The 23,989-nt window shown below is 36.7% G+C and overlaps 1 protein-coding gene across 4 annotated transcripts in view; it reads right to left on the reverse strand.

The window, feature by feature from the left end:
• Positions 1-7,547: 7,547 nt before the first annotated feature.
• The window catches only part of HAPLN1 (hyaluronan and proteoglycan link protein 1), a 71,741-nt gene continuing 55,299 nt past the window's right edge, over positions 7,548-23,989 (reverse strand). For 3 of the 4 annotated variants that reach the window (XM_045497239.1, XM_045497248.1, XM_045497236.1), the window contains exons 3-5: positions 19,816-20,187; positions 11,566-11,868; positions 7,548-9,372 (exon numbers count right to left, since the gene is read on the reverse strand). In XM_045497239.1, the coding sequence (XP_045353195.1) occupies positions 9,083-9,372; positions 11,566-11,868; positions 19,816-20,187 (965 nt within the window). In that variant the 3' untranslated portion in view covers positions 7,548-9,082. The remainder of the gene's footprint in view (positions 9,373-11,565; positions 11,869-19,815; positions 20,188-23,989) is intronic. The other variant, XM_045497255.1, reaches the window with a different exon arrangement.

A 23,989-nucleotide genomic window follows, 5' to 3' on the forward strand; every position in this document is an offset into this window, starting at 1 on the left:
AGTTTTACTAGGCATGTGAACTGACTGATTGCAGCTAGTTGAGATCATAAAGACAACAGACTTTATTAAATCAACATTTTTGTGACTTGCATAGAAGTGAAGAACTCTCATAGCCTCAGATCAATACTGTATGCTTGTAAATTTTGGAGTTTTTTGAAGGTTTCTATATGTGAAAAGATAGATAGAGGTAAGCTTTAATTATATTTTCATTGTTTTATTTATCTCTGTATTATTTCAAATAGATTGGAGGGAGTTTATTTACATTACACATCAAAACTGACTTGCGCAGTAAAGCTTTACCTTGTGAGATGAGGGTATTTCTGCAGAACAATTGTTACCTGATAGCTTTCCTCCATGGACTCTTAAAACATAGGCAGCAGTTTCTGGATGCTGTGAAGCTATATGCTGGCTCAATGTTTCTGTTTCCAAAGTCCATCCTGAACAGTGTTGTTCCGCCAAACCCTCCAAACACCGATGCCTGGGATTTCCTCCACTGAGCCTTTAATACGGAGTCACCTCTCAATGAATGTCATACTTTGGTGGTTTCCTGTATCTTTTTGGTGGCAACTAACTGTTGTCATATGGTTAGTGCAACTTTCTAATTAACGTTTATTATTTTTAATCCATCCAAGTAATTGGTTATCATTCTTTTCTTGGAAATTTAGTTATTCTTCCCAGTGGAGAGGATATAAAATAGAAGTTTATTCTTTCTTTCTTTTTCATATAGGAAGTATTCTGATAGGAAGTCTTCATGTCTTTAGCCATTAATCTTTCCTTTGTTTTGTCTAAAGCTAGGGATGAAGGGGCAGGCCTTTATCTCCTCTGCCAGGGTCAGATGGTTGGCCTCTGTGCTCTGCAGAAGCCATAGAATTAAGGAGGCTGAAGGGTGGCTAACGGAATTTCAAGCTATGCATTGTTCATGTCTTACATTTGCCTTGGAGTATGTTGTAGCAGATTCAAGTAGCTGTACCAGAGCCATAGGCAAATTAGGAAATCACTTAATAGATTTATTAATGACATAGTTTATATGTTTTATAATTTGTAGAATTGATTAATCAATTAAGTGTTTAAATAAAATCTATAATTTAATTTTATTAAAAATTATGACCTATTGACATATACAATGGAAAATACGATACTATAAGGCAAAATTTAACAGTGATTTTCTTTTCTCCCTCTGGGTATTTGGATGAGTGATCTTCATTGTTTGGATGCTTATCTGTATTTTCTGGAATTTTTACTATCAGTACATATTAGTTTCTGATAAAGACATTAATTATCAATTTACACCTAATACTAGCCTTTGAGGTGAACTATTATTAAAACAGCATTATATTGTCCTTGCTTTTGGAAGCTTATAATGTAGCATATTGTCCAAGAGTTATGCAAATAAAAATTTAAATAATTATATATTAAAAATTTCCATAGTAACAAAATGAACAATAAAGATATTTCATGGTAGTATACAATGATGGGTGATAAATAACTTTACGCCTTTAGATAATCTCATTTAATTATGAGAAAAAAGAAGTTGTAATGCTGGTATTGTGACCTTTTTTCTGAGATGAGGAAACTGAGACCTGTTTTTCTATTTGATTTGTGAGTCTGTGTATAAATTCTAATATAATACGGGGCGCCTGGGTGGCGCAGTCGGTTAAGCGTCCGACTTCAGCCAGGTCACGATCTCGCGGTCCGGGAGTTCGAGCCCCGCGTCAGGCTCTGGGCTGATGGCTCAGAGCCTGGAGCCTTTTTCCGATTCTGTGTCTCCCTCTCTCTCTGCCCCTCCCCCGTTCGTGCTCTGTCTCTCTCTGTCCCAAAAATAAATAAACGTTGAAAAAAAAAATTAAAAAAAAATTCTAATATAATACGTAATACTTACAGAGTGCTTACAATGTGCCAGGAGCTGTTCCATCATTTTCCATGAGGTTACGTATGATACAGTGGTTAAGAGGGTGACTCTTTGGACCATCTGCTTGATTTACATCTTTTTTTGCTAGTTCTAAGAAACTCTGTGACTTTGTGCAAGTCGTTTAACCTCTCTGGACCTCCATTTTCTCTTTGTAAAAATGTAGGTAATAATACATGTATCATTATAGGGTTAAGTGAATTAAACAGATTGTATATGTAAAATACTTTCAATATAGTGTGGTATATTTTGTTAGCCATTACCAAAATATATTCCCTCAATCAAATTCTATAACCCTATGAGGCAGGCATTTATGAGATCATTAATATTAACATTAATATCTGTACTTTTAGATGGGGGAAATCAACGCCAAGATGATTTTCCGAGAAATAGTAGTGGCAGAGCTAGGTGTGAACTGAGGGACCCTGGCTCTAGTGTCTGTGCTTTTAACCACTGTATTGAACTCTGTCTTCAAATTATAAGTAGCCCAATATGTTTCATTTGATAAGTGAATTCGTGGTAATGTGATAAGGAATGCATGCCATGTGCACCCTTAGAGTTTAAAAGTAAACAGTTGTCTCTGGTACTTTATCAAATAACTGAATTATCAAGTAATTGAACCTTATGTCCTTACTTAGGACAGGGGTAGAATTCTTTATCTTCTCTCCTCACTTTCCTATATCTTACTTATTCTCTGCCCTCTCCATCCCTGTACCCTCAATTCTCTTCTTTCTCTTACTGGCATTGTGTTGTCTTTTTTCTTTCCTTTTGTTTTGTTTTGTTTTCTTTCTTTTTTTGTCTAAGTGTCCATGTTTGTAAAGTAAAGCTCACAATGGGCTTAGATCTTTTTTTTTTTTTTTTCTTCCTGAGATACAACTGAAATCTCAGAGGCTGTCAACTTCAGGGTGGGGTTTGAATTCTTGTCCCCAAAATATTCTACACAGTTATTGTTATAGCCCAGTATTTTAAATAGGATAGAGTTTGATTTCAGGATGACATATAAATGGCTTCAATTAGTTTTTATAGAAGGAGTGACAATAATAGGGCAGGCAGGCAGACAGATAAATAGCTTACTAGATACACATTTGCTGATGTAATTGGAATTAACACTGGAAGACAAAGAGCAAATCTAATGAATAAAATCTTTATATTTGAAGAATATTCTAAGTTCAATAAATTCAACTGAATTATACTAGTTTAAATATTTTTAATTGTGAGTTATAAATATCAATTGAACCATGTATCACTTGAATGGCTTAGTTTCTTAATCGGTTAAGACTGGTAGTTCTCAACCATGGTTGCATATTAGAATTGACTGTGGTTTGGGGAAGGCGGGGTGGTTTAAAAATTCCCAAAGTCCAGGGACACCTAGGTGGCTCAGTAGATTATCTGATTTCTGCCCAGGTCATGATCTCATGGTCCTTGAGTTTGAGCCCCACATCTGGCTCTACTCTGACAGTAAGGAGCCTACTTGGGACTCTATGTCTCCCTCTCTCTTTGCCCTTCCCCAACGCACACTCTTTCTCTCTGTCTCTAAAAAATAAATAAAAATAAAACATTAAAAAACTTAAAAATAAAAATTCCCAAAGTCCAGACCACACCCTTCACCATAATCTGTTGGGGAGAGATGCAGATCTTTGTGTTTTTCTTAAGTTCCCTAGGTAATTGCAATATGTGAATACAACTGCTTTAACAGATTACTAAGTTTTCATGTACCTTGAACTTAAAGGTTGGATTTAAAAACATTATTCCTATTAAAACAACAGAATTTGCTTCTCAGCCACTTGAAATTTGACTCTCCTCACAGGAATAAGTACCTTCCAATGGAGTAAGGACTTAATTCATCTTTACTCTGGGCTCACAGCAATCATTATACACAAATGTGCTTATTTATCAAAATAGTAAAAGACTCATTCTGCAAGCTCCATTTTAGATTCACATGCAAGATTCTCAGCATCTTCAAAGAAGAGCCATTCAAAGACTCTAAAACCTCAAACTCACTTGATTTTTATCTTTTTCTGCGCTCTTGCTCTCTCGCTTGTGCTCTCTCTATCTCTGTCTGTATATATAGGTTTTGGTAGGTAGAATTTTCATTGACCAAAATCAAAAGGAGAAAAATTTTAAAACAAACAAATTTTAAAAACCCAGATATTTCAAGCAGGACGAAGAACTGGCAATGGGGCCCTTTCCTTAGAAAGAAAAATATGAGAAGAAAACATTCTTAGAATTCCTTGTCATCCAAGAATCTTGCATTTGTTGTTAAAGCCACTAGCTTTTCATTGTTAGGTAAATGAAGAATCTGAGCTTTTTCCTACACCTTGGGAATACTCCCCTAGATAAATAGAGCTCAGCCTGTAGTCAGATAACAACTAAATAAAGAGCCATCTTTTAATAGCTGAAGCATGTGATACTGAGCAGCCCCAGTGGACAGAGATAAACGGAGAAGGAAAATTGGTTGATTCAAGAAAGACATGGAATCACCTTCTGGGCTGACCCAAGTTGTTTAAGATGATGAGTGGCTATGGAGGTGACAAAATTTATTGGCCTGAAAGAAATATAGAGAAAATAAATAAGCTTTGTTAGCTTCTTTAGTGAAAAAAACTGTGTGCAGTGAATTTCCTCCCTAAGATTGGTGTGCATAGCCTGATGTCAGTTTCCTAAATATATCACCTTATAGAGAAGCAAAGACTCCGGAGCCATCTTAAGCTGTGTCTCTAAGCAATTCTAAATAGAAAGCCCAAGAAATTGAGACAGGAAAGGAAATATCCTTTTCTTACACTTTTGGTATCAGTTTCTTCTTAGTGCATCCGTAGCTCCCTCTCATACTACCCCATAATCTTTTACTATTTTTAGTCTCCTTACATATCTGACCATAGTAGACAGGGTCCCTTTTACTTCAGAATAGTCTCAGTATGAGGTGTTAACACTTGGTAGGGGACTAAGGACATCACATGTGAACAGTTTAACTCGTTTTTAATGTAAGTAATATGGAATTCCGTGGGACCCTTCTATGGTAGTACCAACCAGGCTTTGTGTTTGACCGGGCAGTAGTCATACATGAAATTTGCTGGCAAAGTTGAAGATGATATCCTTCATCTCTGCCAGAAGTTAAACACTTAAAGATTATGTAATTTGATATTTACCCTTGAACTTTCTTTTCCAAGGTTGTTCATTGTATTCCACATAAATAGGGGTAAAATTTTAAAGGGTTCTTTTCTGTTTGAATGTCAATGCCTCAAACTATTTTGGGTGTGTTTGAATTCAAGTCATTCATTGTACCAGCAACAGCCTCTGTATCCAAGAATCTATTTCTATACACTAGCACTCTCCAGAAACTATTTTCCATGTTGAAAATTCAGGGAAGGGATGGAAACATTGAAAAGTACATTCCTTGTTGCTAGAGTATAGAAACTTTACTATGAAAATAAAGGTGTTTCTTTTAATTCAGTACTAATAATTGAGGTCATAAAGTGTCTCAAGTACATTAATTTAATCAGTACCACAGATTTCTGTGATTGCTAACCTGGTGAAGAAAATAAATTAAAATATTTGAGTTATATAAAAATATTTTTTAAAAAGCCAATAGATTTGGGGACATACTATTGCTGATTTATCATTATTATAGATATGTACCTTCCCCCCCTTAGCTTTGCAAAAATAATAGGAAATGGAAAATGTTATGTGTTTACAATTTGAACTGAAATGTATGAAAACAAGAATGGGTTAAATGTCTTTTCTTGAAATTATGTAACTTACAGAGTTTCACTGAAGAATAATAGCTAAGATTCTACAACTCAGAAGAATCAAAAGATACTGCAGTAACACAAAATTGACTTTTAATGTTTGTTTACCAGTTCATTGTATCTTACAGAAAATGAAAACATTTTTTTTTTTTTTTTTTGGTAATACAGATTGGTTTTTCTCCTCAGATTTGTACTCAGTAGGTATTAAATGCCTTTAAGCACTGATTGTTCTTTTAATCAGGTGGTTTAATGACTTTTGAATTTTGCATTTCTTTTGTTGTACATCGTTGCTGCTCTGGCAGTAGTGAGCTATGATACAGTTCACTTATCAACAAAATTATGTCAGTTATCCATTGATTGTTCTTGATGCATTCTATGCTGAAAACTGACAGGTCATTCCCTTTTAAACCTCCCCTCCTTAGTGGTCAGCTACTCCATGAGACCACCATATTCTTTGGAGCACTGAAATCAAGAAACCCAGTATGGCTGCCAGCAACCAAATCAGAATCTCTTTTGAGTCTACTTCTAATTGCCAAAATAATAAGCAACTATATTATTGCATACAATAAAGCTTTAACAGGTACCGGCCCCCTTTCTATGACAGAAAGTTTAAATTTACAAATACCATATTTGACTAAAAATTACTGTGATAAAATATGGCAGCAGTCATTTAAAGATGGTTTCCAGTGTTAATGTGACTTATTTTCATTTCCATTCCTTCTTTTCATATGAATCATTTCTTTTTGTTTGTGCTTTCAAATGTAGGTATCTCAGTGGAATTTTCAAATCAACTTTGTTCTTTATATGGGCCACAGTGTTAATTATGGACAAAATGATCAAAACAGGATTTCCTAACCCAGACTCCCATCTCATCCCTCTGATACTCTTGGAACCCTAGTCTGAGGAGTAATTTGTGAATTTGTCAGTGCTATACTGACTTTCTGTTAGGAATTGTATTTGGATAACTTTTCTTTTTTAGAAATTCTTAATGAGATATCTTGGAGAATGAAGTAGGAAAATAGACATTGGTGGAAAACAGCAAAATAAGAACATTAAAAAAACCCTTACTCAGGTAGAAGTCCAAAGGGATAAGAGGATTCTGATCCTTTTAGGGAAGTCAGAAGATAAAAATTCTGCCCAGCAGTATTCATTCTGTTAAGGTTTTTTTTCTTTCTTTTTTTTTTTCTTTTTTTACAAGCATGGAAAAATGGTGTGCAATCAGTATAGATTTTATTTAGCTAACAGTCACTCCAGAGATTTTGATCAGCACCAATTCCAATACTAGTAAGTATTCAAAAGTTAAGAAACACTACTATGCTTAATATTATAAAGGTAGAGTTCTGCAGCAATAATGAAAATAATATATCTGCCTCAACAGAAATTTGTTCCCACTTGGATTTCCAATAAAATTCTTGTAATGTGGGTCATAATCATTCAAGTATGGGCTTCCTCCAATAAGCTAACCCCCATATTGGAGGTGTTAAAGTTGTTATTTTGGAGATACCCCTCTTTAAATAATATATTCATCTTTTCCTAGACCATTCAGGTATTTTTAATTTTGATGTTTGAGTTCTAGTTATATCAGCAGTGTGTTTGAGTTGAACTTCACAATCTCTTTGGATTTATATTTTTGCACAATTTGCATATCCAACCTAATGTAAAAAGTGCATGCATACATTGTCCTCTTTAAATATTAAAGCATCGGGAATTTCCCAGATCTACTTCGACAAAAGAAATGGCCTACTTTTATTTACAATATTTTGTCTAAATAATGTATGGATATAATTATGGTTTCACGGACTTCCGATTGTTCTATACCTTCCACATATGTAACTCTACATTTATATAGAGTGAATTTATTAGAATTATTACAGAGCTTTAAATGCAACCACAATCAATTCAGGAAACAGATTTATTTACTCATGTTCATGGGAGGAAAATCTACATAAAAACATTCATGAAAGCATACCAGCTATGTCATACTTGGATTATTATACTAAATCCCATTTATTAGAACTCATTGTGAAACAATGGGAAACCATAAAATGTAATTTGAATACAAATATTGGTCCCTGCGGGGTCTCAACAGTCATAAAAATATAGGAAAACAGAGCTTTATTTAATATTGGAGCTGCTAATGTCTAAAGTTGTTTTTCTGAAGCTGGTCTTACCCTTTCATTTACAGCCTTGAAGATTTTAGTGTAAACTCTTTCTTTGCTGAGAGCTTCCACATTTCATTTGAGCCTAATGACGACCAGCAAGGAAAGTGATATCATTGACCACATTTTCTATATGGAGGAAGGTTTAGAACCACTTGTTCACTTTTTTCCTTCCACACAGGCACCAGTTGGGCTTTCTAGTAAACATACAAATAAGAATAATAAGAATTTTGGATGTCGGGTCTGTATTTGTTTAGGCAAGTGTATAGTTATACATTATTTTGGTGATTTAAATTTTATTCATGTAAGGTAAATAAGGAAATATTAAATAGTTTAAAGTTATTTTTATAGGACAATAATATTTCATAGGCTAACATAAAATCAAGCTGCTAAATTTTACAATTTTTCTGTCCAGCAGTTTATCTATATAACTGCCCTGAGTAGATGCTAATGCTGCTTAGCAAACGGCCCTTAGAATTTAAATATAATTCAGTAAAGCTACTCAAAAGATAGAACAATTCTTCTCAGGCATGTGTAATTTTAATTAAAAGAAGATAGGAGTCTTTCACTGGTTAAATATTATCTGCTTATTTACGTTTCGTACTTCATATAAATGGGGTTATTAAGGAGTTTTAACTGTGCTTGTTAATATGCATTGGAGTCCATATGAATTTTTTTAAATTTTTATTTCTTGGTCAAAAGGCAGGATTTTTAAGAGTAAGACATTGTGTCTATTGCAGACTTGAAATAATACCTTTTAGAAAAGTGTAGATTGTCCCATGTGTAACTGAGTTTTGTGCAATCTCTCAGAATCTCAGTTTATGTAAAGAAGCCTGTATTTCAAATCTGTTGCTCTAATTTGCTGATTGTAGTACATTTCAAAATTGTACAAATGTGTAAAATTTGTGCTTGTGGGAGCTGCTGCTCTGAGTAGCCGTGCTTCCCTTAATTTAATCCTAGCAATTCTCAAGCTATCGCGTGCCCCATTCATGAAAGGATACTTCGCTGGGATGATGTAGCCGAAACAGTTTGGCTCTAAAGCCTCCTTGTGTAGCGCTTCCCTTAAAATTATATTAATTTATAATATATACTGAGTGATAGCTTTACAAAAAAAAACAAATTGATGAATTGGTCTTTATGAAAATGACTCTTTACAGTAAGTAAAAAAGGGTTATCACAGTTTTGGTAAAACTTGCATGAGTTCGTATTGAAAAAAAAAAACACCTTTCACATGTTCTCAATGACCTTGACACTGGCGTGCTCTAGGGGCACCCTCAGTTGTATGCTCTGAAGCAGTAGACGCCATACAGCTTATGCTTTTTGTCTGGGAAACCCACAAAGCGCACGGCAGCCTCAGTAGGACTGCAGCGCCTTCTTGGCCTAGAGATGGGGTAGCGGACACTGCCATCCGCCAACCAGCCCGCATCACAGCGGTCGTATCCCAGAAGTTTCCAGGCAGCGAAGATCTGGCCCACTTTGGCAATCTGAGCACCATCGTTGAGACAAGCCTGCACCGCTTCATCATAGGTCAGCTTGGTGGGGTGGATCAGGTAGTAAAAACGGCCTGTGGAGGAGGAGAGAGAGCGCGCGTCAAAGGCCTGTCCGCGACTGCGCCATACAGAGACGGAAGGAGCCCAAACGGAAGCGTTTCTCGAGGAAGGGGGATAGAGAGCAATGTCTATAAAGCTCTGGGAACATAGGATTGTCACTTTAATGTAGTGCCCCTCAGTCATTTGCTGTTAGATTAACTTATTCCTTGCCCCTTAACATGTGTTCAGACATGCCCTTTTATAGCTTGAAAACAGAAAAGGGAAATGACAGTTGCAGTTTCTGTTAGCTAATTAGTGACTCAAAGGGCCCTTCTGTAGCACTAGAGCGAGAATTCCATGTTAAAAGCAAGAGCTATTTAAATTCTAGCTGTAGCAAGACTGAGCCCCAGCACAAGTTTCTGGAGAGGCAAAATTTGAATGTGAAAAGATCAAAACACATTCCTGACATAAAAGTCCATTTAAAAAAACTCAAAAGCCCTCAAGTCCTTTTCATTACAGGTATCAATAAGACATTATTCTTATTCAGAGACTACAGTATGAAAATGCAAAAAATACAGGAAGTCACTTGCCATAAATAATACGGACTCAAAATGCGAATCCAGTCTGTTCACCTACTAGCAAAGAGAATGAATTTTTTTTTTTTCAACTTGTCTCCGTGGGAGCCCTGACACCTAACCATATCTTGATTTCACAAGAAAGAGCAAGTTAGTCTCCACCACTTACTGAGTAAAGTTCATGACTGAAATGCCTTCAATGTGTATTAAATATGCATACAATGTGTGAAGTATGACACCGATTGCGGTGAAACAATGAAGATTATCTTCGACTTTTAGTTTCAGGTAGCATAAAGTCACAGTCTTTTCTGATTACCCTTTGCAATGTGATGTCTTCTTGCCCTCCATTACCTACAGATTATTGAAGAATAAATTAATGCTTGCCAATTCTTCCGTGACTAAGACAATGCGATTTGGAGGGAAGGTAGAGGCCACCGCAACATTAGCTACAAGGTTCGTTCTGTCATCCACACCAGAGGTCCCCAAACTGGAGCACAAGAGTCTGCTGAAGTTTTGTTAGAACACAGCCACACCCATCCGTGTAGAATTGTCTATGGCTGTTTTGTGTTACAGTGTACAAAACCACATTGAGTGGTTGCTACAGAGACCCTGTGGCCCACAAAACCAAAAATATTTATTATCTGGCCCTTCACAGAAAGTTTGTTGATCCCTGATCCCTTGCTATTTTTCCTAAACCATGTCATCAGGGAGCAAAAATATAAAATGATGGGGCCAGTGTTGGCTTTACGGATGTGTGACCTGTACAGTTACACAGGGCCCCATGCTTGCTTTAACCTACTGCTGTCACCATCTTAAAATTCTTAAATTTTTTTTTTAACGTTTATTTTTGAGACAGAGAGAGACAGAGCATGAACGGGGGAGGGGCAGAGAGAGAGGGGACACAGAACTGGAAGCAGGCTCCAGGCTCTGAGCCATCAGCCCAGAGCCCAACGTGGGGCTCGAACTCACGGACCGCGAGATCGTGACCTGAGCTGAAGTCAGACGCTTAACCGACTGAGCCACCCAGGCGCCCCAAATTCTTAATTTTTGTATGAGGAGCCCACATTTTCATTTTGCACTGGGCCCCACAAACTACGTAGCTGGCTCTGGATGGAGCAGAGGGGGGTTACAGGGAACACAATCAGCAACACTGAGGCAACCTGATCTCTCTTCTTCTGTTTTCACCTCCAGTGTTACTGCTACTTAATTTTTCTTGCCAAGTTCTCTTTACTCTGAGCTCTCTCCTGATGGTGCGCTTTGCTGATCAACCCTGAACATAACTGGCTTTGTAATTTAGAGAAGGAGAGTATGACTCGGAAGCTACCTTCACTTCATTAAGAGCTCTGTATCCCAGGGCATGCATCTCTATTGCGCACAGGGGCAGCAGCATCTTTGTCAATAAGAAAGAGAACCCTTACAGTTTAAACTATTTTATGATAATCTGATGCAATAAAACCTAAGAATAGTGGAAATAAGCATTTTTGCTTGCCCTGGGTAGATATTTTAAAAAATTATGACAGTGAAGAACTTTACATGTTCAAACAGGAACAGTGTATCAAAACCATGTTCTTTTCTAATTGGTAAGATTAAAAGTTGACCGTGGCGTCATTGGTCCCCGGGATAGGAAAGAAGGCAGTACAGTTAATAGCTTACCATTGAAGTTAGATGTAAAACAGAAAACATCGTATCTGCTTTTATCTTTGTCCCAAAACCCGTAGTTCCTGACACCGGGCACCGTGTTCTGGCCTCCACAGGGTTCCCTGGGCTTTGTGATGGGATATTGCACAGACCCGTCACTGAGCCAGCCGGCGTTGCACCAATCCAGCCCGCCCCGCCAGGCGTCGTACAGCTGGTCAAAGGAGGCAATCACAGCATCCTGGTCCAGACAAGCCTGCTGTGCCTCGTGAAAATTGAGATTGTAGCGCCCCAGTCGTGGGAAGTAAGGGAATACCACACCTGTCCAAAGGAGAGGCCAAGGGATTAGTGGTACAAAAAGGAACAACTCTGAGCAAATGCCACTTGATTGGTGAAAACCTAATAGAATCTCCATCCAATGAAGTTGCAGTTTTTGGTCAACCTGAAATGGTTTCTCACGGTCCCTTTTCCTCATCAACAGTGTCTCAGCTCTGAGCATGTCATAGTCAGCTATGCAGTTTCATAACTTCGGTGATTTTACCCTTTTGCTAAGAGCTCAACCCAAGCCTTAAAATTCTCTTTGCTGGAATGATTCATCCACAGGTTATGGTTTTCAAATAGCCCCCCTTGAGAATTTACCTTCTGCTACTAGTCACTAATCTTAAAAGGGATTTCTACTGAGTCCTTTTCAGCTGGAAAAAAGTCAATATTGAATACTAATAGTGGTAGAGGGTATAGAAACAGTGCTCAGAGAGAAGGTATTTTGTTTTTTCCATGTTTTTCTTAGTAATCTTTCTTATATAATTAGTAATTTGCTTAATATAGCCTTTTAAATGTATGAACAAACACGGTAATAAATTATTCAAATGTAGATATATACTTGCTTTTACACATGTTTCTGAAAACTTACAGAGAAGAAATTTTCATTTAGGAGGTTTCTTATTTGGAGAAACTCTAAAGTGAGTTTACATGTCTAGCAAAAACCTAATTAAGCACCCATACTTCATATTAATAAGATAATTCTTTCCAGTGTAGCACAACCTCCATAGAGAGTATCCTGACTTTATCCTTTTTTTTCTGTTTATTTATTTTTGAGAGAGAGAGAGAGAGAGAGAGAGCACGTGGGGGAGGGGCAGAGATAGAGAGAGAGGCAGAATCTGAAGCAGGCTTCAGGTTGTGAGTGGTCAGCACAGAGACTGACGTGGGGCTAGAACTCTTGAATGGCAAAATCAGGACCTGAGCCGAAGTCAGACGCTCAACCAGCTGAGCCACCCAGGCTCCCTGTGACTCTTATCCATTTCAACTTTTAGTGTAGCCCTTAATCTTATTTTAATTTTTCTGTCCTTGAATGGTGCAGCTAAAATGAAAGGTTTCATTTAAAAATATTTCTATTACTATTTTTCAGCTTTCATATTCATATATTGAAATTTGAAACTAGCTTTTAAAAACATTCTTTATTGCAAATTGAAAAATAGAAAAACCTTCCCAAAACTTGTCCTATACAAGGTAGATACATAATAAACATCTTTTGAATTAATGCCAAAGAATTAAGTAAAATATTTGAGAATGCAAAAGCACTTAACGAAAGTGAACAGTGTGACTTCGGCACTTGACTTTGCCTGGGAAGATGCAATTACTTTCCAAAAGCATTCTTTTTGGTCAGATCATCACTAGCGGTCATTGAACCCTCTCATAACTTTCTGTACAATTTCCTTAAAGGATAAGAATTACATCACAAGGAAGCAAAGTTGTATCATTTGCCGGACTTAAAGAAAGACCACTGCATCAAAATGTCTCCCCATAAAAGACTGTTAATTTATAAACATTTAAAAAAGGGGGTGCACCTGGGTGGCTCAGTCAGTTGAGCATTGGACTTTGGCTCAGGTCATGATCTCATGGTTCATGAGTTCAAGCCCCACATCAAGCTCATTACTGTAAGCACAGAGCCCTCTGTCTCCCTCTCTCTGCCCCTTCCCCACTCATTCTCTCTCTCTCTCTCTCTCAAAAATAAACATTATAAATAAATAAATAAATAAATAAATAAATAAATAAATAAATAAAAGATTATTGATTTAGAGTGGTTATTCAAGGCCTTGCCTTGGATTTTTTACTATAATTAGAAATGATTAATACTTGAGCATGTGGAATATGAAAAATTGTCCCACTGACACAGTAATTGGTAGGTTATATCACAAGTGCTATTTTATGAGACCGCAGACCCTATTCAAGATGAATCTACAATTGACTAATAGTGTAACCAGGACACAGGAAATGTTTTCTTTTATAAGTTGTCCTGGAAGACTCTACAAGAAGAAATTTCAATAGCCTAAATCAAGTCCTGTCCACCCAGGGCCTCTGCAGGACACGTTTGTCCCTCTAGGGCAGTCCAGCTGGCACTCTTCACTGGAGGCAGAGATCCAGGAAGGCTTCCTGATCTCATCCTGCCTTCTCAGGTTCTTGGCTGAGAGATCTGTAAGCTGAATCAGAGCCAAAAGGAAGGAGGAAAAGACTCTGTCAGTTACCACTGCCCCCTGCAGTGATGGGGGTGGAGGGGAGTCTGAGATGGTTCTATCTAAGAAGACCTATTTCCAGGCATCCAGCTAAGAACCCCAGTTCGTGCTGGAAGGATCTGCTGTAGCCCTGCCTGTCCCCTCATGCCTTTCGTCCTCTTTGCTCAGAACTCCAGCAATGCCAATGAAAAGAGAAATAATTAATTTATCCAGTAGAGATTTCCTTGGCAGCTAGACCCCAAGTGAAAGGCAAATCTCAAAGTGTTTCAATCTGGAGAAAGAAACCATTTGGGTTGGATTTTGTTTCCCAGATGTCTCAAGATGGAAATAGTGGAGAATGTAGGATATTTTAATTTGTAATAATTTTAAAGACCTAGACAACCTTTCTGGTTTAAACTCACTGTGGTATATTTGGTGGACTATCATGGACATTAGGAAAAAATTTTCTTTAGTGGTTATTCTTGATTAACAATTGAATGTTACTGAAACACGATTGATTCAGTTCCAAATTTAGTGTACTGTATTTTTATTTAAGTTCTTTTCAAATTTAACATAACTTCATGCAACCCCTTCTTAAAATCAAAGTGAAACCCTATATGACAACTTTATTATTTTTTAATTGTAGGAATAAATGGTCAACTTATTGTTATACGAACTCAGAAGATTTACTTGAATTTTAATGTTTGATGATTCTGGAAATAATACATTTCAGGCAAATCAGGGTCATTTTATGTCTTAGCCAAAGTTGTAGAAGTTTCACTGTATTGAGCACATTGGGTGGACACATTTCAATAATCTTGATTCTTACAAGCAGGGGCATTTCTGAAACTACATGTTTGTTAGCATTTTATTTATTTACTTGTTTTGCTTCCATCGAGTTAATATTTTAATATCTAAGACTATAATTGCAGAAACCTTGGCTCTGTGGAAAAATGTGTTATTCCTACAGCTGAATTATGGAGCAAATGGTTATTGCTTTCATCCAGCATTACAAAAATAAGAAAAGTTACACTTACACAGGTGACACCAAGGGTGTGTGATTATTTTCCACGTATGATTATTTTATAGTTATATGTCAAAATGTTATCAAAAACCATATCTTTTCCCATGAAGGGCTGGTATGTATCACTACAAAGGAGATTAATAAGAATGATATATTGGATGGAAAAGAATAATATCAAATGATGTGAGTTCAGTTAGTCGAAGTATGTTTTGAAAACACATTCCTTAATATTTATAATTTCGCAGTCCAATTCACCCTAGTTGTTGGCAAATAACAATTTGTTAGACACATAAGATGTTCATACCATGGCCCATATGAAAGCTAGTGTAAATTTCAGTAACTTTATAAAGTAAATATATTTAGTAATAAAAAGACAGAAATCATGGAGTATAATTTTACTGTCTTCCGTGCCTATCAGTTCTGTACACATCCTGTACACATACATATCTGAAATTATTTTTCTATTTGTAAAAGTTCTCATACTATATTTTTGTATATTTGGAGCTGTTGTCACCAGTGGAAAACCAATACGGTGGAAGGTTGGAAGCACAAACATCATGTTCTTTTTCGTATCTTTATTTATATATGTGTTTATTGCTGAGATGATTTCTGCAGACCCAGCTATTCATTAATTTCTGGTGACATGAATTTCTTCATTATATTGACCTGAGGCTATTCTCTTGTTGGGTGCTACGGTGGGTAATCGGGAGTAATCAGAGGGCGTTACCCTACCCAAGATTCTATATGAAGAAATTGTTTGCACGGCTAACTCCAATTTACATGTAGTTCAGTCTCTCAAAAAAATGTATAATTTTTTTTTATCAGTGTGATTCAAAAAGTTCATTAGTCACAACTAAGAGCAAGGCACTGTACTCGGTTCTCTAGGATACAGGTTTGGGGTGTGCCTGTTACTGAAGACAGCTCATGATTTGATATGCAATTTGAATCCAAGACAGAATAAAATCTTGGAACATAAATACAAAGCATATAATTTGGACATCTTGAAGAAGAACGATTTTTTCCTAATTAGAAAAATTCTTTGGCGAACATAGCATTTAGTCTCTAATAAAGGGCCAATATAATTTAAGACGTTGTTACAATTACAGTTGAAAAGGCAGCATAGTCATGACATTTAAAATGATATTAGTTTTTGGTGCTCTTATTTATGCACATGAGAACATTGACAAGGAGCTTGAGTGAAAGCTGCCTGATTGGTAGATGGTCACATTAAGAATGTAAATGATAATGAAAAAAAGTCAAAAACTGGGGTGGAGCTAGTAAGTGATAACTTCAAGCTTGCTTTTGCACATGCAGTTTATTTGAGCCTTTAAAACACATCTTGCTCCTCTATCCCAGACTATGTGGAAACTATCAAGTCACTTTCAGGCAGCAAGCAAGCTCCTGAAATTTTATTCTCCAAGGGTTAGCTTAAATTTTTTGTGTGCAATTGCATTTTAAAATATGTGTCCTTATCTCTTCTTGCAGCAGGTGTAGATAAAATAATATGCTTTCTGAGTTTTTCTTGAAAAAGATTCAGTAGAAATAGGGTTATATAAAGCAAGATAAAATGAGATGCCATTATCATAATTTCTGAAGGTGGACAATAGTATATGGGGGGTCAGTCTTTCTACTTTTCCAAATATTTGAAATTGGCTATAATAAAAATTTGTATCTCACCCTATTGCTGAGCTTAGAGCCCTAAACCAGTCCAGGTGGATGCCGACTGTCTATGGCATCTGGTGTTCACATGTTTACCTTTCAGAAGTTTCTCTCTCATACCCACAATGCCCTCTCCCTTGCTTTTTCACACTCTCTACCCTTTGGAAGGACCCTTTCATCTTTCATGGTCCAAATCAAGTGTTGCTTCCTACTTTCCATGGCCCCTGCATGGCAGGCATTTTTAGTTTTCTGTATTTAAAAAGTTTAAACGCATTTTATCTAACATTCAATCACTTGTAAACTATTTACTGAGCACTAATTTTATTCTTGGCACTTGATTGCCCTCAAGTAGATTGTAGTTAGCAAGTGGAGACAAGCAAGTTTACAAATATTTACAAGACAAAATGTGATGAGAGCTAAATGGAAAGCTGTGTAAGGTGCTGTGAAAACATCACAGCTTAGGAGAGGAAGCAGAAGGTACAAGATAGAACTCTGATCTTATTCTTTGAAGATTTGTATTTTCTTCACTTGTTTGGAAATGGATTCATGTATATGAGACTAAATGTTAAAATGTTAGCTTTTTCAAGGCAGGTCTGCTGGTTACTGATGGCTTGTACCCTTTCTGCAGCACACAAGAAAGATGGAAAAACACTACCTGCAGTGAGGGGAATTTTAACAGCTACCATGAGTACACCAATTAATGCAGTATGACCAAAAGATAGTTTGTCGGTTATCCCCCAAATAACTCTGGGACCTTTAGGAATCCTCTCAAGCTGGGAGCTGCCAAAGACTGCTGTCTTTTTGAAGCCTCTGGTCTTCTCTCCAACAGAGAATTTCTCCTCTCTGTGAATCCCTGGATCATAGTGGATAAAGGCATAGGCTTCTTCCAATGTCTTGGTATCAAATTCTAAATCTAGCTCTTACCACTGGCCATGTTACCTTAGAAAAGGAGTTTTCCCTAAATCTCATCTGTCAAGTGGGATTATTGCAAGTGGGCAAAATACATAGTGAGCACGATTATAGCAACTGGTTTGTACCCACTTACTTTACCAAATTCTACCTGATTTCATTTATTTATTTTAACTGAAGTCTAGGTGACCTACAAAATTATAACTTCTGCCTTATTTTGAAATACTTACTTTGTAAAGTATATTAGGATCTTTAATGGCCTGTAAGACTTTTGAATTAAAAGAACCAAGACTTGGAAATCTTTATATCTCCTGGCACCAAAACAGTCCTTGGAAAAATATTTATCAGTTAAATTGGTTTCTTGGACACATTTACTTGGCTCATATGCTTATGGGTTATATGGTATGGAAGTGTTCCAATAGGGTGGAAAGCATGATGATTTGGGATGGTGCAGGGCCTAGGCAGGAAAAAATTATTCTTCTTATAGTTCCTTTTCAGTACCTTTAATTATGTCTTGAATACAGTCTCAGCTTGACCTTAGAGTGCCTCATCCTCTAACACATGAATCTCCTTTTCAAACAAGGGTAAAGCAGTTTTCATGCTCAAAGCTATTAGCACGCAGGTATCCAGGTGGAAGATAGAAGTATCTTATATTAGTTGTATTTATTTTTATGGTGTCCTTCTATTTCTGGTGAGTTATATGGGTTTCTATTCACTTAAAATTTTATTTTAAAATAAATGTGGGGAGACAGTAAATATGGTATGTGAATTACCTGGGTTTAGGAAATACATGGTATAGAAATAGAATTTTAGAAGAAAAAGTAACTCGATGGGTAGTAACAGTTCAACCTATTATTCGTAGAAAAGGAAGCCAGGTACAGTAAGTATAAATAACTTTCCCCAGTTATAAAACTCATACTGGCAGAGCTGGGACTAACCTAAGAGTCTTGGGACTACTAGCTCAAGGCTCCGTCCACTGTCTGATGCCCCTTTGATAAAAGAAATTGGCTGTCAATTCATATTTGATGGTTAACAGTCTTCTCTAAGCCAATCACTTCTTTTATCTTGAATAATGCTAATGTTTATGGATATTAATGTAAATCAATAAAAACTGAAAGTACAAGGTGACATATAATCAGGAGCCAAGAAGTACAACTAAAACACACAAGAGAAGGTCACAAAAATGTACTTTATGATACTGTGCAATTTATTAGATACATAAAGCTAATAAATCTCCATATGTGTGATGGGATTCTATGGGATTCAGAAGGTCACATCTTCAGTGATGTGTTAATGAACCAACACACGTGTGGAAAAGGCACAAATCTGTCCTAGGATGTGAAGGAGCTTCTAACAAACATATACCTATAGTTTATGTGCCTAAGGAAGGAAAGTATTCCAACAATATAGCCATTAGTCATCCTTCAGTGTAAAGAAACACTGAAATTCATGAATATGAGATATTTTGAGATATCAGAAACAGAGAGGAGTTCCCCTGTTAGTGGGGCATATAGACGGTGGGCTTTGGGCAGAGGGGAGGTGGGATGACGAGGACACTTTTTATTGTTTAGCATTCTTCACATTTTGGTTTTTAAAACTACTGAAAAGATTGCCTATTTAAGAAATAAAATTCCTCCAGAATGCCTTGAGTACGTGGTATTCGGTGTCTAAAAGAGTCTGGACCATTAAAAATGTTTACTTCTTTACTTATTTATTTAAGTAAATCTGGAGGGCACTTTTTTGTTAAATTAAGTTTTCAGTTATTTGATAGAATACAATTACATGCATTTTAGCTAGCAGATGTCCTTCACAAAAGTTGGCATTATTTGAAACTGAGATAATTTTAGAAGCATAATAAAAATGCATTCAATCTGAATTTCTCAATAACTATGTAATGAGATTTAAATTTTGAATAGCATAAGGCAGTTTCCAAGTATTGTTAATTCAGTTCCACTGCACGTTTCTCCTACTTGCAAATAGCTTCACTTTTACGTATAACCATTGTGTGTACATTTCAAATATGAAAGCTGGAATCAGTGACAGACTGCAAAACACAAAAGAGCAGAAGCATTCCATTCATGGACTTTTGAGTTCTCACATTATCACTGTGGTAACCACTAGACATTACTCATCATGAAAAATGATTAATTATCATTTCCAAGCTTAACATGATTTATAGGTACCTACCTTGCAAATCTAATGCTACCACAGCAGTATCATCTTCTAATCCTTCAATCACCTCACACTTATATCTCCCATAATCCTCCAGGGTGAGGTCTGCGATCACCAGAGAAGCATCATTATCACTGCCTCCCTTCAGAAACACTCTGCCCTGGTAGCCTGCATAGGCTTTCTTGTGATATCCCATGGAAACAAAAACGTCCACTTCCTTGAGGTAATCTGAAGTTAGCTTGGTCCACTTGATTCGGATTTTGTGGGTTCCTGAGCCAAATGCTGTAGGGTCTCGATAAAATTTACATGGCAGTGTAACATTGCCACCTCTATGTGAGAACACCTTGGTTTGTTCTGCTTCTACGAGTAGACGGGGGCCATTTTCTGCTATAAAAAAAAAAGAAAGAAAGAAAGAAAGAAAGAAAGAAAGAAAGAAAGAAAAGAAAAGAACCATTAAAATGCTTGTAGACTTTTTTTAAAAAATAAAATGAAATATGCTATCTATATATCTATACAGGGTATCTGACAAAGCTTCTCTGCATTCTTGAACACAATCTTTTTTGAAGCACATAGAAAGGTTCCTCTAATACCTAGAGGGCATCTATAAGGGAGTCATGCATTTGAAACCACTGAAAAAAAGAAGGGTGCTAATTATACTAATTGACAAGTATTGAATAGAAAACTCCACAGTCATCAAAATTTGATAATTTAATAGCAAATTCCATTTACTTTTCTCTACATTTCAATATCAAAAATGTAGAAACAAGACCAAGAGAAATGGCATAGTTCCATGACTAATTTCATCAATATAAACCAAAACATCTCAAGATTTCAAACAAAACACCTAAGATTTCTAATATAATAAATCTCTATTTATGGGAAGAATATAAAACTACATGATCAGTTTTCACTGCACTGTTCTGGGCAAAGAACTTAGAATATCCTCACATATGTGGCTTTTATTCAAATATACACTTGTAATATGACATTCTGGAGCATTTCAAGCAGTATGTATATATTTTATTTTCATATGAAGACTAGACATCGGAAAGGTACTTTCAGCCAATGCTTTAAAGAGATTCAGGTTTTGAAATATATCCCTCAAAATTTGAATGTTAAAAGTATATCCAAAGTTACATGTTATTTTCTGATTAACCAAAAAATTACTGGTTCTTTTGTACCCTTAAAATCTCCTTCTACTTCTTGTCTTTGCTTTCTGCTACATTTTGTTTTATAGTTCATCTTATCGTGCTCCCACCTTTCTTCTTCTTGCCCTTTGGTTTCCCTCCTCCCTCCCCCAAGAACAAGAGAGCCTTCCAGAGAGCACCGCAAGAGTCCAAGCCTGCCAAACCAGCAAGGCTCCTGTTCTCTAGGGAGCCAGCTGTTATTTTCACATCTTGGCTTTCTCTGGGGTTTCCCCTGGTTAGCTCATTGTGCTTTTGACCTTGACAAGGTCTCTTGAGGACGTGCAACATTTGAAAATGAGAAAGCAATTGAAAAACTCTAGGACACACACGCCTTCTCATCTCCACACAGCTTTCGAAGCTTGCCAAAAGCTACCTTTCACGAAGTTCTGCAACTCTTCCTGCCTGCGGCAGGCAGGTAGTGAATAAACCTTGGCCATCAGTCATTTAACATATACAGGTCAGGAAGAGTACCCACTCACCTCTGGACAGATCCATGCCTTACTTATTTAATGGCATACACAGGATTCAGATTTTAAAATAAAAAGCGTGAGGAATAGAGATCGTAGTTTTATTTTTATCATATAGCAATGAGTATTTTAAAATGAATATATGTCATTTAGAAGTCAGCCCAATGCTCAGAAACTGAAAAGTTTAAGCCATTAATGCCTCCACTTGGAATAGACACTAAAATAAGGATAATGGCTTAATTAAAATGAATCATAAATCCAGCTCATTAAGCATTTCCTTTAGATTTTATTCTTTATCTTTTTATTTAGGATCATAGAATCATAAGGGATGAATGGTAAATCTACCCAACTCTACCCTACGTGTAATTTTTTTCCCCTACAACATCCCTAATGAGCGCATCCAAGTATCTTCTTTCTGGGAGGAGGAAAGTGCTGTTGACTGCTCAGTAGAGCCTGAAGGGTGTAGGGAATATCTCCTACCTAGTTCCTGGAAGGACACCTGCTCCAGGAGGTTGTAGTCTCATGATTCTTTGAAGGCTTTCACTTCAAAGTTAAAACCAATGCCCAAATACACAGGGATAGGGGATATTATTAAGTATTCTTATACTTAGAATTATGTCTGACCAAAAGTAACCCTGCACTCACTGGTAACTCTTCCCACTGCATAGATTTTGCACAGTATTTCTCAAATATGGTATTGCCTGATATTGAGCCTAATTTTGGCATATATTAACCTTCCACAGTTCTACTTACTTAAAAAATTATGAACCATGTGGGGTGACAAATACATAAAATGCCACTTGTGTCATAAAGGAGATGTAGAAATTATTGTGGGTTTTACATAATCATAAGGTGTTCCAGAATGAATACAAGGTCTGAGTGTTTTATAAATTAAAGAGTTCAAGCAAAGATCAAAACCCTTGTACAAGGGACTGAGACTTCTAATTTTTTTTTCCTGTGGTTACCTGCACATCATCTCGTAGTATTTTAGAATTACAGGTTTCTGATTTTTTTTTAGGTACTATTTGCTTATAATCCAACATTGTGAGTAGGTGATGATTTATGTGGTAAAATATTGAGAATTGAACAGACACCAAAAATCCACTGATTTCCCACAAGATAATTTTTCTAACAAGGCTGCCAGAATGTATAAAATTCTACCATTCTTGTTTTTTGGGAAGGGAGGTTGGGGTGTTGTGGTAATCAATGCCACAAGTCTGTGGCTGAAATTCAAAGAACTCTAAGAAAGATGTGCAATATGTAACACATTGGGTGACTGAGGGCCATCAATGTTCATTAGCCTACACCCCCAGCCTGGCATTGAGAACAATGGTTTTTAGTTTGTTTGCTTGTTTTTAGAAGATTGACACTGCACATGATACAGCACTGAGGATCGTTGGTGAGAGTGATCTGTTGCAGAACAAGTGAAATGTAGGAAGGAGCACTGGCCAGTGAGTCAGGAGCTCGGGATGTTTGACTGACTGGTCTGCCTCATGAGAACATTCAGTTTAAGATTCTTGCCAGGCTCCTCGTGACAGGCAATCATGTTAGGAGTCAGCCAGGAAACATCAGCTAGAGAGGGGAGAAGGCAGATACAAAGAACAGAAAACGGAATCGAGTGTGCGCATGACAAACTTTGCACCCATCTTGTCTAGGGTAAGTCTTGAATCTCATCATTGGATGCAAACACCTAAGTGCCTTGAAATTAATGTTTAAATCAGCCTGTTTGATAAGTAGGCAGTTGCAAAGCAAATAAAAAACATGGGATAAAAATAAACTTTGATCATCAGAATGAGAATTGCTTGGTTTCCTTTTCTTTTTTAATAAAAAGTATGAAAGAATAAAACTGGGCAACATACATATGCTCATTTTGGAAGGACTGGATTTTTTTTTAAAGTTTAATTTGTAAGTAACAGAAATTTCCTATTTCTATTAGTGTCCAAGACAGTGACTTGACAGATTTGATACCCTTCAAAGACCACAGTTGTCTCCAGGGGAAACAGCAGGCCCTCATTATTATTTTACAGATTCTGCTGTGAAATCTAGAGGACATCATTCAGTTTCACCAAATTATGAAAGCATCGGCACGACCAAACAACAGATCTTTGCATTGCTGTGTAATTTATATGAAGTCTTTTAAACAATAGGACAAAAGCAATTAGTTGCAGAAAAACAATTTAGAGATATGGTATTGGACTATTACCCATTGTTTTTCGTTCCTTTAAAAGTGTCATTATTATAATTATTATTTAGTAGTTCATTGCCAAAGAAATGTATGTAACAGAAAAAAAGAGAAGGTGTTACAAATCGAAGTTTGCCTTGTAAAAAATTTTTTTTTCATGTTGATTCATTTTTCAGAGACAGAGAGAACACAGCGTGAGCTGGGGAGGGGCAGAGAGAGAGGGAGACACAGAATCCGAAGCACCTGCAGGCTCTGAGCTGTCAGCACAGAGCCCGACGCGGGGCTCGAACTCACCCTGAGATCATGACCTAGGCCGAAGTTGCCTGCTTAACCTACTGAGCCCAGGCACCCCT

The sequence above is a fragment of the Leopardus geoffroyi genome, chromosome A1 (assembly GCF_018350155.1).
Source record: "Leopardus geoffroyi isolate Oge1 chromosome A1, O.geoffroyi_Oge1_pat1.0, whole genome shotgun sequence".
Classification (NCBI taxonomy): domain Eukaryota; kingdom Metazoa; phylum Chordata; class Mammalia; order Carnivora; family Felidae; genus Leopardus; species Leopardus geoffroyi.